At 43.5% G+C, this 11,164-nt stretch overlaps 2 protein-coding genes across 5 annotated transcripts; both read right to left on the reverse strand.

Moving 5' to 3' along the window:
• Positions 1 to 306: 306 nt before the first annotated feature.
• dlat (dihydrolipoamide S-acetyltransferase (E2 component of pyruvate dehydrogenase complex)) lies at positions 307 to 4,185 on the reverse strand. Its single transcript, XM_061298655.1, has 14 exons — positions 3,785 to 4,185; positions 3,275 to 3,376; positions 3,088 to 3,212; positions 2,863 to 3,007; positions 2,679 to 2,805; positions 2,438 to 2,613; positions 2,087 to 2,249; positions 1,947 to 2,014; positions 1,736 to 1,834; positions 1,533 to 1,640; positions 1,350 to 1,468; positions 1,077 to 1,239; positions 880 to 1,016; positions 307 to 780 (listed from the first exon to the last, which is right to left on the reverse strand). Exons 1-14 carry the CDS (start codon positions 4,043 to 4,045, stop codon positions 651 to 653), a joined length of 1,923 nt encoding a protein of 640 aa, XP_061154639.1. The 5' UTR covers positions 4,046 to 4,185; the 3' UTR covers positions 307 to 650.
• A 230-nt stretch (positions 4,186 to 4,415) lies between these two features.
• Positions 4,416 to 11,005, reverse strand: LOC133167741 (dixin-like). Of its 4 annotated transcripts, none has more exons than XM_061298651.1 (21): positions 10,752 to 11,005; positions 9,995 to 10,124; positions 9,613 to 9,738; positions 9,321 to 9,549; positions 9,041 to 9,142; positions 8,096 to 8,184; positions 7,915 to 8,018; positions 7,617 to 7,706; positions 7,327 to 7,380; positions 7,172 to 7,222; positions 6,983 to 7,087; positions 6,772 to 6,915; positions 6,601 to 6,672; positions 6,435 to 6,506; positions 6,295 to 6,360; positions 6,084 to 6,230; positions 5,951 to 6,008; positions 5,770 to 5,866; positions 5,595 to 5,703; positions 5,437 to 5,516; positions 4,416 to 5,358 (listed from the first exon to the last, which is right to left on the reverse strand). In XM_061298651.1, exons 1-21 carry the CDS (start codon positions 10,812 to 10,814, stop codon positions 5,349 to 5,351), a joined length of 1,998 nt encoding a protein of 665 aa, XP_061154635.1. In that variant the 5' UTR covers positions 10,815 to 11,005; the 3' UTR covers positions 4,416 to 5,348. The 4 variants fall into 4 exon arrangements, with proteins under 4 accessions (XP_061154635.1, XP_061154634.1, XP_061154638.1 ...); XM_061298650.1 differs by having other exon boundaries at positions 8,096 to 8,190; XM_061298654.1 differs by having other exon boundaries at positions 6,601 to 6,669; positions 6,862 to 6,915; positions 8,096 to 8,190; positions 10,752 to 11,004.
• Between the last annotated feature and the right edge of the window lie 159 nt (positions 11,006 to 11,164).

Below are 11,164 nucleotides of genomic sequence, written 5' to 3' on the forward strand. Positions count from 1 at the left end.
TAGGCAATAGCAGAACAAACAATCCATGGTCTTCAGATGCCACGCTGTCGCCATCTCCTGGTCAGCTAGTGAAATGCTTTTGCTGGTTTTTTTTCCCTCTCAATTAAAACAAATCAATCAGCCAGTTGGCTTTCTTTATTTAATATCTGATATCAGACAAAACCAAATTGTGAATCAGTCACCTAGGCTATAGCAGAACAAACAATCGATGGTCTTCAGATGCCACGCTGTCGCCGTCTCCTGGTCAGCTAGTGAAATGCTTTTGCTGTTTTTTTCCCTCTCAATTAAAACAAATCAATCAGCCAGTTGGTTTTCTTTATTTAATCTCTGATATCAGACAAAACCAAATTGTGAATCAGTCACCTAGGCCAGTGCTTCTCAAATAGTAACATTTCCCTTTGCACATGTGTTTCGTGGCCAGACTCCATGTATTCTAGGATGAATGACAACTAGCTTTCTCTTGTGATATAGACATTTTTAATAATAAATACAGAGGGACTAGAGATGGAAGCGGAGTGAGTTCTGCCCCGGACTTTGTCAGGGTAATGGGAAATGACCTGGTGGCATCCTCGCCGATCGCCCACCGAAGGGATCGCTTTGGCAAGGATGCCCGTGTACGCTATAGGCGGCGTCAGTTCACTGCAGTCCCCTCACAAGAGCATGGTGACGGGCTTCTCCAGGAACTTCCGGAACTCGGCGAGCCACTGCGCGCCCACAGCGCCATCCACCACTCGGTGGTCACAGCTCAGCGTCACAGACATCATGCTGGCCACGTCAAAACTGAAAAGAAAAATATGTACAGCGATTTTTTAATACAGCTTTGAAATCTGTTGATACCCCCCCCCCCCCACACACACACAAATTCAACTTGACATGTACCCTCTTTCATTGTCAGCGGGCAAAAGGCGCTTTTCAGAGCCTCCCACAGCGAGGATGCAAGACTGTGGTGGGTTGATGATCGCTGAGAAGTTCTTGACACCGAACATCCCCAAATTGGAGATGGTGAAGGTTCCTCCCTGATGGGGTGGAAAAAAAATAAGTTTCTTCTTGCACGGTTACCACTAGTAGAATGGTACCTGGAACTCGTGTGGCTGCAGTTTGCCATCCCGCGCTTTGGCGGCGAGGGCCGACACGTCGCCACTGATGGCGGCCAGTCCTTTGGTGTGCGCGTTGAACACGATGGGCGTGATGAGACCGTTGGCTGTGCTCACCGCCACACTCACGTCCACCACGTGGTTCCTAAAACAAACACATATGTCACCCTTAACCGAAGAATGAATTTGATTGAACTTTATGGAATTTCTTCCATGCTTATGATGTTTCATGTGAGCGGCGTTGAAGCTACTCACTGACGAATGACAGTGTCCATCCAGGAGGAGTTGCACTCGGGCACCTTGAGGCAGGCCAACGCGCTGGCTTTGATGATGAAGTCGTTCACACTTAGCTTGATACTTCTGGCTTTCACTTCCTGGACAGCACAGGAGATGACTTTATCATTAAGTAGACACAAAAAAAAAAAAAAAAAACAGTACCTCATTGAGTTCTTTCCTAAGCTCCACAACTTGGTCCATGTTGACATCCACAGAAAGGTAATAATGAGGGATGGTTTGCTTTGACTGCATCAACCTCTGTGCGATGACCTGAAGAGGAGCCAAAAACAAAAACAAAAATTCAAACAAAAGCCAATCACATTTTGTGGATGTGTTACCACCAAGTTAGACGTGTTTGCTCTCACCTTACGGACATTACTGATAGGGATGTCTGTGAAAGTTCCGGCTGGTGCGGCAGGAACGGCAGCAGGTGCCGGGGCAGCCGGAGTCGGAGCTGGAACAGCCTGTCAAAAAGGAAACACTTTGAATTCCTGATGAAAAAAAATCTCTTATATTATAAAGTATTAAGTGATGCAGAAGACTTTTAAGAAATAAAGTCATTGAAGTGTCACTGACTGGTGCAACCTTTGCGGGAACAAAATTGTCAATGTCTTTCCTGGTAATGCGTCCATCAGGACCCGAACCTAAGGAAGAAGCGTAAATATCATCACCCTATTTTTGTGACGACCAGCCTTTTGTAATGATTGTCAACTTACCGGTGATCTGCGCCAGGTCAAAGCCTTTCTCTGCAGCGAGTTTCTTTGCAAGCGGGCTGGCGAACACACGCCCCTTCCTGGGTGCTGAGGCTTCGGGGGTCAAGGAAGGCGCTGCGGCAGGTGCGGGGGCCTGAGTTGGCGGAGCGGCGACAGGAGCGGCTGCCTACGTGAACAAAGTATTCGTGACTTCCGAGTGCTCCAACCGAAATGTTTCAAGTGAAGTGAAGGTGGCGTCAAAAAATGGATCGCAAACACTTTTCATTTGCTTTTGTCGCAAATATCTGTGATGTCTTTGATATGGACAAACAAAATGACAAAGCAATATTTCGTAGCTGTGTGTGAGTGTCTTACTGGTGCTGGAGGAGGTGTTGAAATCTCTGCAATGCCTGTTTCCACATAGTCCTTGAAGGCAGCGATGTCGCTCTCCTTCTCCACGATGATGCACAGGGGCGTCCCCAACGGGACGTCGCGCGTCCCCTCCGACACCATTATTTTGGCCAAATATCCCTCCTCCTGCACCTCGAAACCTAAACAGGACGCGATGAGTTGGATCGAAACGACAAGTGCAGGACGGGGGGAGGGGGGAGTTTACCGATGGTTGCCTTGTCCGTCTCTATCTCAGCCAACAGATCTCCCTCGCTGAGCTTCTCGCCAACCTTCTTCTCCCAGCGCTGCACCGTGCCCATCGTCATGGTAGGGGAGAGTGCGGGAAGTGCAATCTGCAAGACACCCAATGTTTTTTGGGGTGCCATTTATTTGAACCTTTGTTCAAATACCTTTAAGTGTGTCGGGTAGGAGCTGCCTGGAGCAGCAGGCGGTGCACTTGCAGCTGCAGCTGGAGGAGGAGCTGCAGCCGCTGATGAAGAAGCAGAAGTGATGGAGTCCAACGTAACGTCTTTAAATGCTGGGATGAGGTCTGGACTGCAAGGTGGACAACATAAAGTTGACTTTTTTTATTTGTTTTTATTCTCATCACCGTTCACAATTGCCGTTCTTTTTACCTATCAACGGTGATACAAATTACAGATCCGATCTCTACATCTCTGGTTCCTTCAGGAACAAGAATTTTGGCAAGATAGCACTCTTCCAGCATCTCAAATCCCACTGTGGCCTTGTCCGTCTCCACCTACAAGGAGACAACGTGATCTTTCTGCACATTCATACACACGCATCACACAATCAGCAAACCTCTGCTATGAGGTCTCCCTCGCCGATTTTGTCTCCTTCCTTCTTTTCCCAACGAGCAATGGTACCAGTCTGCATGGTGGGTGACAGTGCAGGCAGCTCCACCTGTTAAAAAATTATTGAAAGCACTAAAAATGAAGACATGATCACATAATTCACATAACAGATCCATAATTATATCATTGTTTACTTTGACATTTTGGTTTGTAATTCTATTTTGCTTATTTAATACAATAATATGCCTTGGTTCAGTAAAGATTGGGGGGGAAATATAATAAAAGCATATCAAAGTAGCTATTAGCAGCTGCTCCTTAAATGACAGCTTAAATCCACTTTAAAGTCGGAAATTAAAGGAAGCTGAAATCAAATCTCTGCAGTGGCACCTACACATATTTGAAGTTTATTCATGTAATGTAATAAACTGCATTGTAAGTTTCATCATGTCTGTGCCAATGACGGAGGTCATGCTAAGTGAAGTGGGCATTGTAGCAACCGGAAACCCGGTGACAGTACCTTCTGGTGCGGCGGCAGACTGTAGAAACGCTCGCCCCGACTGCTCACGGTAAGCTGGGGACATCGCAGCAGTGCTCCCCTGTGACTGAAGCCAACGGTCGAGCATACAGTCCGGGAACCGGCTACGCGGTGTAGCCGCCTTGCATAGCTGGTTCCAGATACGCAACGGGAGCTGACGGCAGAGGTGCCAGGCCCAGTCGGGAGGGCACGGGGACGAGAGAGCCCGGCGGAAGGCCTGAGCCGCAGAATTAGACGAAGCATGTCGGAGCCGTTGAATAACTATATAGAGCTATGATTAAATTATTTATTTTACACGGGCATGAGGAAAAGCCTCTAAGACCAATGACCTCCTCCTCCTGTCCAAAACACACCGCTTTCCGGCACTCTACACGCACTGCCGTATCTCGGCTAAAAGTGTCGTAAAACTGTTGCGGTGTAAAATGAACGGCACACAAACAGATGTCCTGCAGACTGAAATAATAAATAAATAAATAAATAAATAAATAAATAAATAAATAAATAAATAAATAAATAAATAAATAAATAAATAAATAAATAAATAAATAAATAAATAAATAAATAAATAAATAAATAAATAAATAAATAAATAAATAAATAAATAAATAAATAATATTTTTCATCTGCCAGTTTTATTTTGCACATCCTTCAACAAAAGACAAGTTACTTGTTTGTAAATCTTTAGATGCATAATAAAAAATAAAAAAAATAAAACTGTACATTTTGCAGACCGTTATGGCATTTAGTTTGATGCATAATCTAATTGGCTTGTTAGAAAAGGAAACAGTATTTAAGCATGAGTGCAAGTGAACAGGGTCTGACATAATTTCATCAACATGGAAGCGGAACACACACAAAAAAACACTCACACACAATAAATAAAGGTACAGTTCCTTATTTAGGTCCTAGAAGTCAAACTCATAGCAGAGTATCATTAAAAATACAAACATGACATTTTTTTCCAACTAAACAGTAAACAGTAGCTTAACAGTGCCATTCATCAGCATTTCTAAGGCAAATAAATTTGACAACAATTCACAGAAGCATGTCCAGAAAGTTAACATGCAAGGCAGTTGAGTCATTTGGGGATAAAAAACAAAACAAAAAAAAAAACAATATTAACATCGGGCCACTTCACAAATCATGTCCTATTAACTCCTGTGGTGGGTAATACTGACAACTTAAAATTACATCTGTTGCAGGCTAAAGGATCAAATGCATTCAAACTGATACAGTTGTTTTAAAGACTACGGTGCTGAAAAATGAATGAATGAAAGGCTATTCCAAACACTTCTAATACCTGTAACAGGAAGTGGACATTGTCAAATGTTAGATTTCTGACTATTTTTGAGACACTGTCGTGAAGGTCTGGCAATATCAAGGACATGGTTGCAAGGCACTGAGTTCTACGATATGACAAACATTGACACTACAGCGAGTCCAGCATAAAAATCCACATTTCTGACTGCTTAAGTCTTGTACAAAGTGTAAAAAGTCGAATCTCAAATTGTCTTCTTCAAGCTTCCAGTTTCGTGGCTTTGTACACCTATGAAGGTCTAAAAATATAAAAAGAAAGCATAAAAAGAGCTCAGTAAAACCTGTAAAAAATAGGAGAGACATGTTGATGTTGTTACCTGTCTTGACCATGGTCTTCCTCCACCCAGGCTACAATTTTACCTTCCCAGCCAGGAACGATGGCACCATCTAGGAAAACCTGTTTTCACACCACACTGGGTTTCACTTACACAATTCTCGAGTCTTCCATTGTGATGCCCCATCAGCCACCTCTTACCTCCTCTTTTACAGTACCAAATTCCGGGTCCAAAGCCTTAAAGTGGTACCTGTAGTTCCCCTCTTGATCCACAGCTGCCTTCACATCCTTGAGAGTCACCTCACCCAACCTGTCGAAATGTAACACTCACATTGAAACCATATGTACAAATATGCTGACGTCATACTTAACTCACCTTTTGGGTATGTTGATCATCGAAGGTGTTGGCGATCTTCCGGTGAAGTACAGTATCTTAGTGGAGGGTTTGGAAGTGCTGTTGGACTGACAAACCTCTGCAAGGAATCAAACCAGAAACACAGCGGATGCTAAAAATACATATTAAGCATAACTCGTGTTTCACAGACTACTCAACTTACTTGGCCAAGAGTCACAATCACTGTTCTGTCCTTTGCGTCGGGGAGACTTCCCTCTAGCCTGGGGTAAATAAAATCCACAGGGAGGAATTCAAAATTTTGTTTGATTAGGTTGAACTCACACTAAAATACACACCCTGTGTGTATGTAGAGCATGCAGTCTGTCGATGAGTGACACGATGCCTTGCTCCAGGGTGTCCAGTGTGTGGTGCTGTGGGTCGTGGGCTCTGAAGTCGTTCCTCAAACTTCGGAGTGCATCTCTGAGTAGCTGAACCTCCTCCGCCTGCAAAATAAAAATGCAGTTTCATCGTCTACTTAACGTCAGTGAATTATCCATGACAACTTACACTTGATATGGAGGAAGCAGGATTTCCAGAGTGGCAATAGCCATTGTTTCCAGTGGATGGGGAAATCTGAGAAAGGTTTATTGTCAAATACATGCCTGGTGTTCAGAATTTCCTAGTTGTGTAATTAAAATCAATATTACCTGTTGTAGATCTCTATTCATTACTTCTTGCCTAATGCTGTTTTTGTGGTCTAGCTCCTTTTGTAACTCACTCTGGGGGGGGGGGGGGAAACAACAACAACAAAAAACATCGCCCAGTAAGAACTTCGTGGAACAAAATGCAATTTATTCAACATGATTTCTGTACCTGCTCCTTTTGGCTTTCTTCAAGCTTTTGTTTGAGCTGTTGCAGAAGTCGGTCCTTCTGCCCAACTTCCTTCTTTGGTAACACACAAAAAAAAAAAAAGAGGACAAATAAGTTACAGAAGGCCAACTCAAAAGAGGAACAACAACAAGATTTGAAACCAGCAATGCGGACCATATCTACTGGAAATAAAGAAAGGGGTTTTATCTCATGCCATGGGAAGAAAGCAACATATGGTGTTGAGTTACAGTACTGTCTGTCCACCTTGCAGTCATTCCACAGGCGGTTACATTCCTCCAGCTTCCACTGCAGCTCGGTCTAGGACAAATAACATCCTTAGAATCCAAAATGACATTCGACACGGCGATTGAGTATATTTTCATACCTTGTGATTGTTCAGTTCATCCTTAGCCAGGCTGGCCCGAAGCAGCTCTTGCTTCAGTTGGAGTATGGCTGCCTCCTGAGTGCACAGGCGCTGCTGCTGGGCCTCCTGGAATTTTCATCACATAAGCAAAACCAAGCTTGATTTTACCCGACGCTATTTGAGATTGTGTAAATTCTGCGTGCATCTTGCCTTGATTCCTTGGAGGTGTCTCATCTCTTGCTTACAGCACAACAGCTCCCTCTAAACCGGTGAGTTAAATATGAATGGGTCTGACATAGCAAGAAAGATCTTGTTGGATTTAATCAAGTGCTTGAAACGAAAAAAAAAAAAATACAAAAACGTACCTTCAGCTCTCGAGACTCCTCCATACTCTGATCCAAGCGGCTGCGGATGACTACCTGGGAAGAGAGCGAGGACAAAAGGAGGAGTGTGAGAATGCACGGAAACTGACACCCGTGTCAGCGCACACACATTGTTACACACACATACACACACAGTGTGTCAAGAAATGCGATCTATGTGGAGCACGAGGAAGCAGGGTAGGAATAAAAAGGGAGGGCTCCAACAGAAAATGAAAAGCAGCAATATAAATTAAAACATATGAAAGGAAGTGGGAGGGGGAGAAAATGCTTACCAGCTGTTGTTCGGGATGACCGTCATCCAAATTTATATTTAAAGACTGATCTTGCTCGTCCTCCGGCAGAGAGCCTTGCAGCAGGAGGGCCTCAGAAGCACAAAAGACAAAAGTTGACACCAGGAGGCGATGTAGAGCAATACAAAGTTCACTTTGTGTAAAAGTAAAAAAAAAAAGTCAATGCCTGAGCACAGTTCACCTGGATTCAACTTTTACATTAAATAGTTTTAAAGCTGTTTTTAATCATTTATTCATTCATTTATCAAACAAGAAAAACAAAAACTATCCACTTGTCTACCTGCAAAGCCGACACCATTTTACGAGTATCCTCAACCTCCCTCTTCAGAGTTTCACTGATGGAATACTCCCAGGTCGTCTCCGCTTCGGTAAGAGAAGACTCGACTACATGTAGATACTTAGTAATTAATAATGAGGCACAAATCACGCAACGCGTCGTGACTCCGAGACGTAACGCTTACCCTGGTCCTCTGATAGCGTGTGCTCTTCTTGCTGGTGGTCTGCTTGGGTGCTGGGTGGAGCTCTGGGAGATGGTAAAGGACTCACTGAGCTGAGACTCGAGAGAAACAAAGAAAGAAAGATAGTGTGCAAATAAATCAAGAGAAAACACAAAAGCTTTCAAAACATACGGTTATATAACGACATATTGCCACAACGGCATAGAGTCGAGCTAATTTTGTAATCCAGTTTCAACACAACTAATCTTACCATTTAATCTGCGTTGCCCCCATCTGACTGACTGTGGTCCACCAGACTCATGCTAGTTCATCATCTTCCACACTCTGACACACAAATATGCACACGCCCTTTGCGTCTTGCTAGTCACATGCTACCATGGCAACCAGCGCAGCTTTTCCTACAAAAGCCTATCTCCTAATTAAGCCACACACAATGATGGGGTTTAACTTTTACCACTGCTGCACCGGTCAGTGCGGGGGAAAAAAAAAAATGAAAAGAAACCAGAACATTAGAAACGCCTCTCAGTATGATGCAATGCCAGTGTAAAAACAGGACATGTGATTGAAGAGGATAAAGGCTGATTATTTTTTTTTTCTCCCCTCAATCCTCTGCTTCGGAACACACACACCATGTTACCAACCCATCGGGCATGACACACATAGAAATAAATGGGAGAATGTAGTCTACTGTTCTGTTAGTGTGGAGAAGTAACTGTTAAAGACGGCAAATCATTGCTATTACATCACATTAACTGCAAGCCAAATTCAGCACATTCCGCCCCTGGTGTGAAATTACATACAAACAGTCAACTGTTTGCTATCTATATTAAAAAAAAAAATCCTCACATTCAGATTATAGCATTAAATGTTATTTGTTATTACCAAACTCTCAAGGCCACAATTGAAGAGATTAAGCCTTGAGATGTGTTGGTACCGATTTTCAATTACCTGTTGGTCTGTGCATCGTCCTGCTCGTCCGGGGTTCCTCTCTCGTACTGCTTCACCAGTGCACGAACACACACACTCTTGTCCAAATCTGACCTCCAGCCACTGAAAGGATATATTTGAAGTCACTGTTATGCTTTACAATCACTCGGAGAACCAATAAGAGGTGCAATGACAAGGCTCAGTTTGATTGACAGATTTTTTTGAAGTATTTTAGTGGTAGTTTAACTCCAACTTGTCCTGCTTTGGCACAGTTTGACTTTGGAGGTTGCACATAGCGTACCTGTGCATGCGTGACGCACTTGCAGGCAGTGAGGCGTCATATCGGGCTGATGTTAGAGTAGCAGCAGCACCTTGCGCCAGTGCCACAGTGGACAGAGGGTTGTGGCAAGGTGCGCCTGTTGAGCCCCTCCCATTTCCTGAAGCAACCCTGTGATTGGCTGAGGGCTTGAAGTGAGCAGCCAGAGCCAGGATAATCCTCATCACAGATTTCAGGTTACCTTCAACAATGTCTGCAGAAAGATAATTTCAAATAATTTAAAAAATCCATTAAAAATGTCTATGGCAAGACATACCTCTTGCTGAGATATGAGGCATGCGGATATGTCTGGAGGCGATGAACTGCAGGACTTGCTCCACATTCTTCCTGCTGTCTTCTTTGCTTTGAGGAGCCACAGAAACATCCTCAAGCACTTCCCCAGCTGTCACAAATATTATGCAGGGAAAAAACAGGAAGATACAAATGATATGACCTTTATAGAGGCTACAGGGTCGTTACACTTTTTGACTGGGACAGTGTGTGATGTTGGAGAGTCGCCCTCTTGTGGTCGTATTGAGAAACGCGCCAAGATTTTGCAGCAGCCCAGACTTCAGCTAGATTTTATTGATCGTAGCGCAGATAATTATTGCTCTTTGTCCAATCACAATTTTGACAATGCTGGATTGGTGTGCATTTACCAACTAACTCTATGAGCTGTACGAGAACCACTCCATCCTGCAGATCCCTCCTGAGGTCAGTGATCGGCTTCAGTCCAGGTTTTTTCTTGAGCTGAGCGTTCACCCAGGAGATGTAGGTGGTCAGTTGTTGCTGTATTTAAAAAAAGAATGCAAAAAAAACCCCCATCACGGTTTAATTAATGTTGAAAAGAGGAAGTGTTTTCCTTATGGGACACACAAGGCAGAAAATAGTGCTCCTTTGTTTATCATGCCAGGACAAAGGGGGGTGGGGCCAGCCATCTGTATCCCAACTCCAAATCTTTTTTAAATTTCGTTTTAAAACTATAAAAAATATTTTCTAAGGGTACAGTTGCCTTTAAATACCCCACGCATATTTTTCAAGGGTTTTATTCCTTTTTTAAAATTAGTCGTCCCGTCCAATCACGTGACCAGCGTTGTCCGGGATACACAAGCCATCCATTAACAACACATTTTTACTAATACGTAGCGCACATCTTAGCCTTATTGTATACATTATCTAGCCGTGGTAAACTTATTTGTGAAAAGCAAAAAGTGACGCAGGTTTCTGTTCAAATCTTGATTTGTTTTGGGGGGAAATAACCACGTTAAATATTCTAGTTGGCATTTTCTTTACCGTTCCAAGAATAAACCACGTATATTCATATCACACGTTTGATACTATGAAAAAGACAGAATCGCTCATGTTGTTGTGGTTTGCTGAAGCTAACCAACTAAACAGGAACCAGACAACGGTTACCTCGTTAAAGCCTCCGTGCAGGACCTCGTCAAGCAAACTTCCCCGTGAAAGTGAGGCGATCATCTTTCCTCTCGAAAACCCATTAAAGCCAGCATAAGCGCCAGCTAGTTACTTAGGCTAAAATTTCATGGTTAGGGATGAGCAGTAATAGGTTAACTAAACAGTGCGGTTAGCGGTAGCCCTCCAAATGTCAAACATCGTTTGATGGACGGGAGGAGGAAACGAACGCCGTTAGTCAAGTAGGCACTGAACACACGTCGGGGAGCCTACACAACTTCTGGTCTTTGCTGTAAAAGTAAAACAAATAGTGACAACCTCCGGAAAAGGTTTGATTCCCTGTGGTGAAGATTCAGAACCAAAAGTACAATCCAAAAACATTATTACATTTGGTACCCGAAGGCTACATTCGCTTT

Source organism: Syngnathus typhle, linkage group LG15 (assembly GCF_033458585.1).
Source record: "Syngnathus typhle isolate RoL2023-S1 ecotype Sweden linkage group LG15, RoL_Styp_1.0, whole genome shotgun sequence".
NCBI classification, from domain to species: Eukaryota; Metazoa; Chordata; class Actinopteri; order Syngnathiformes; family Syngnathidae; genus Syngnathus; species Syngnathus typhle.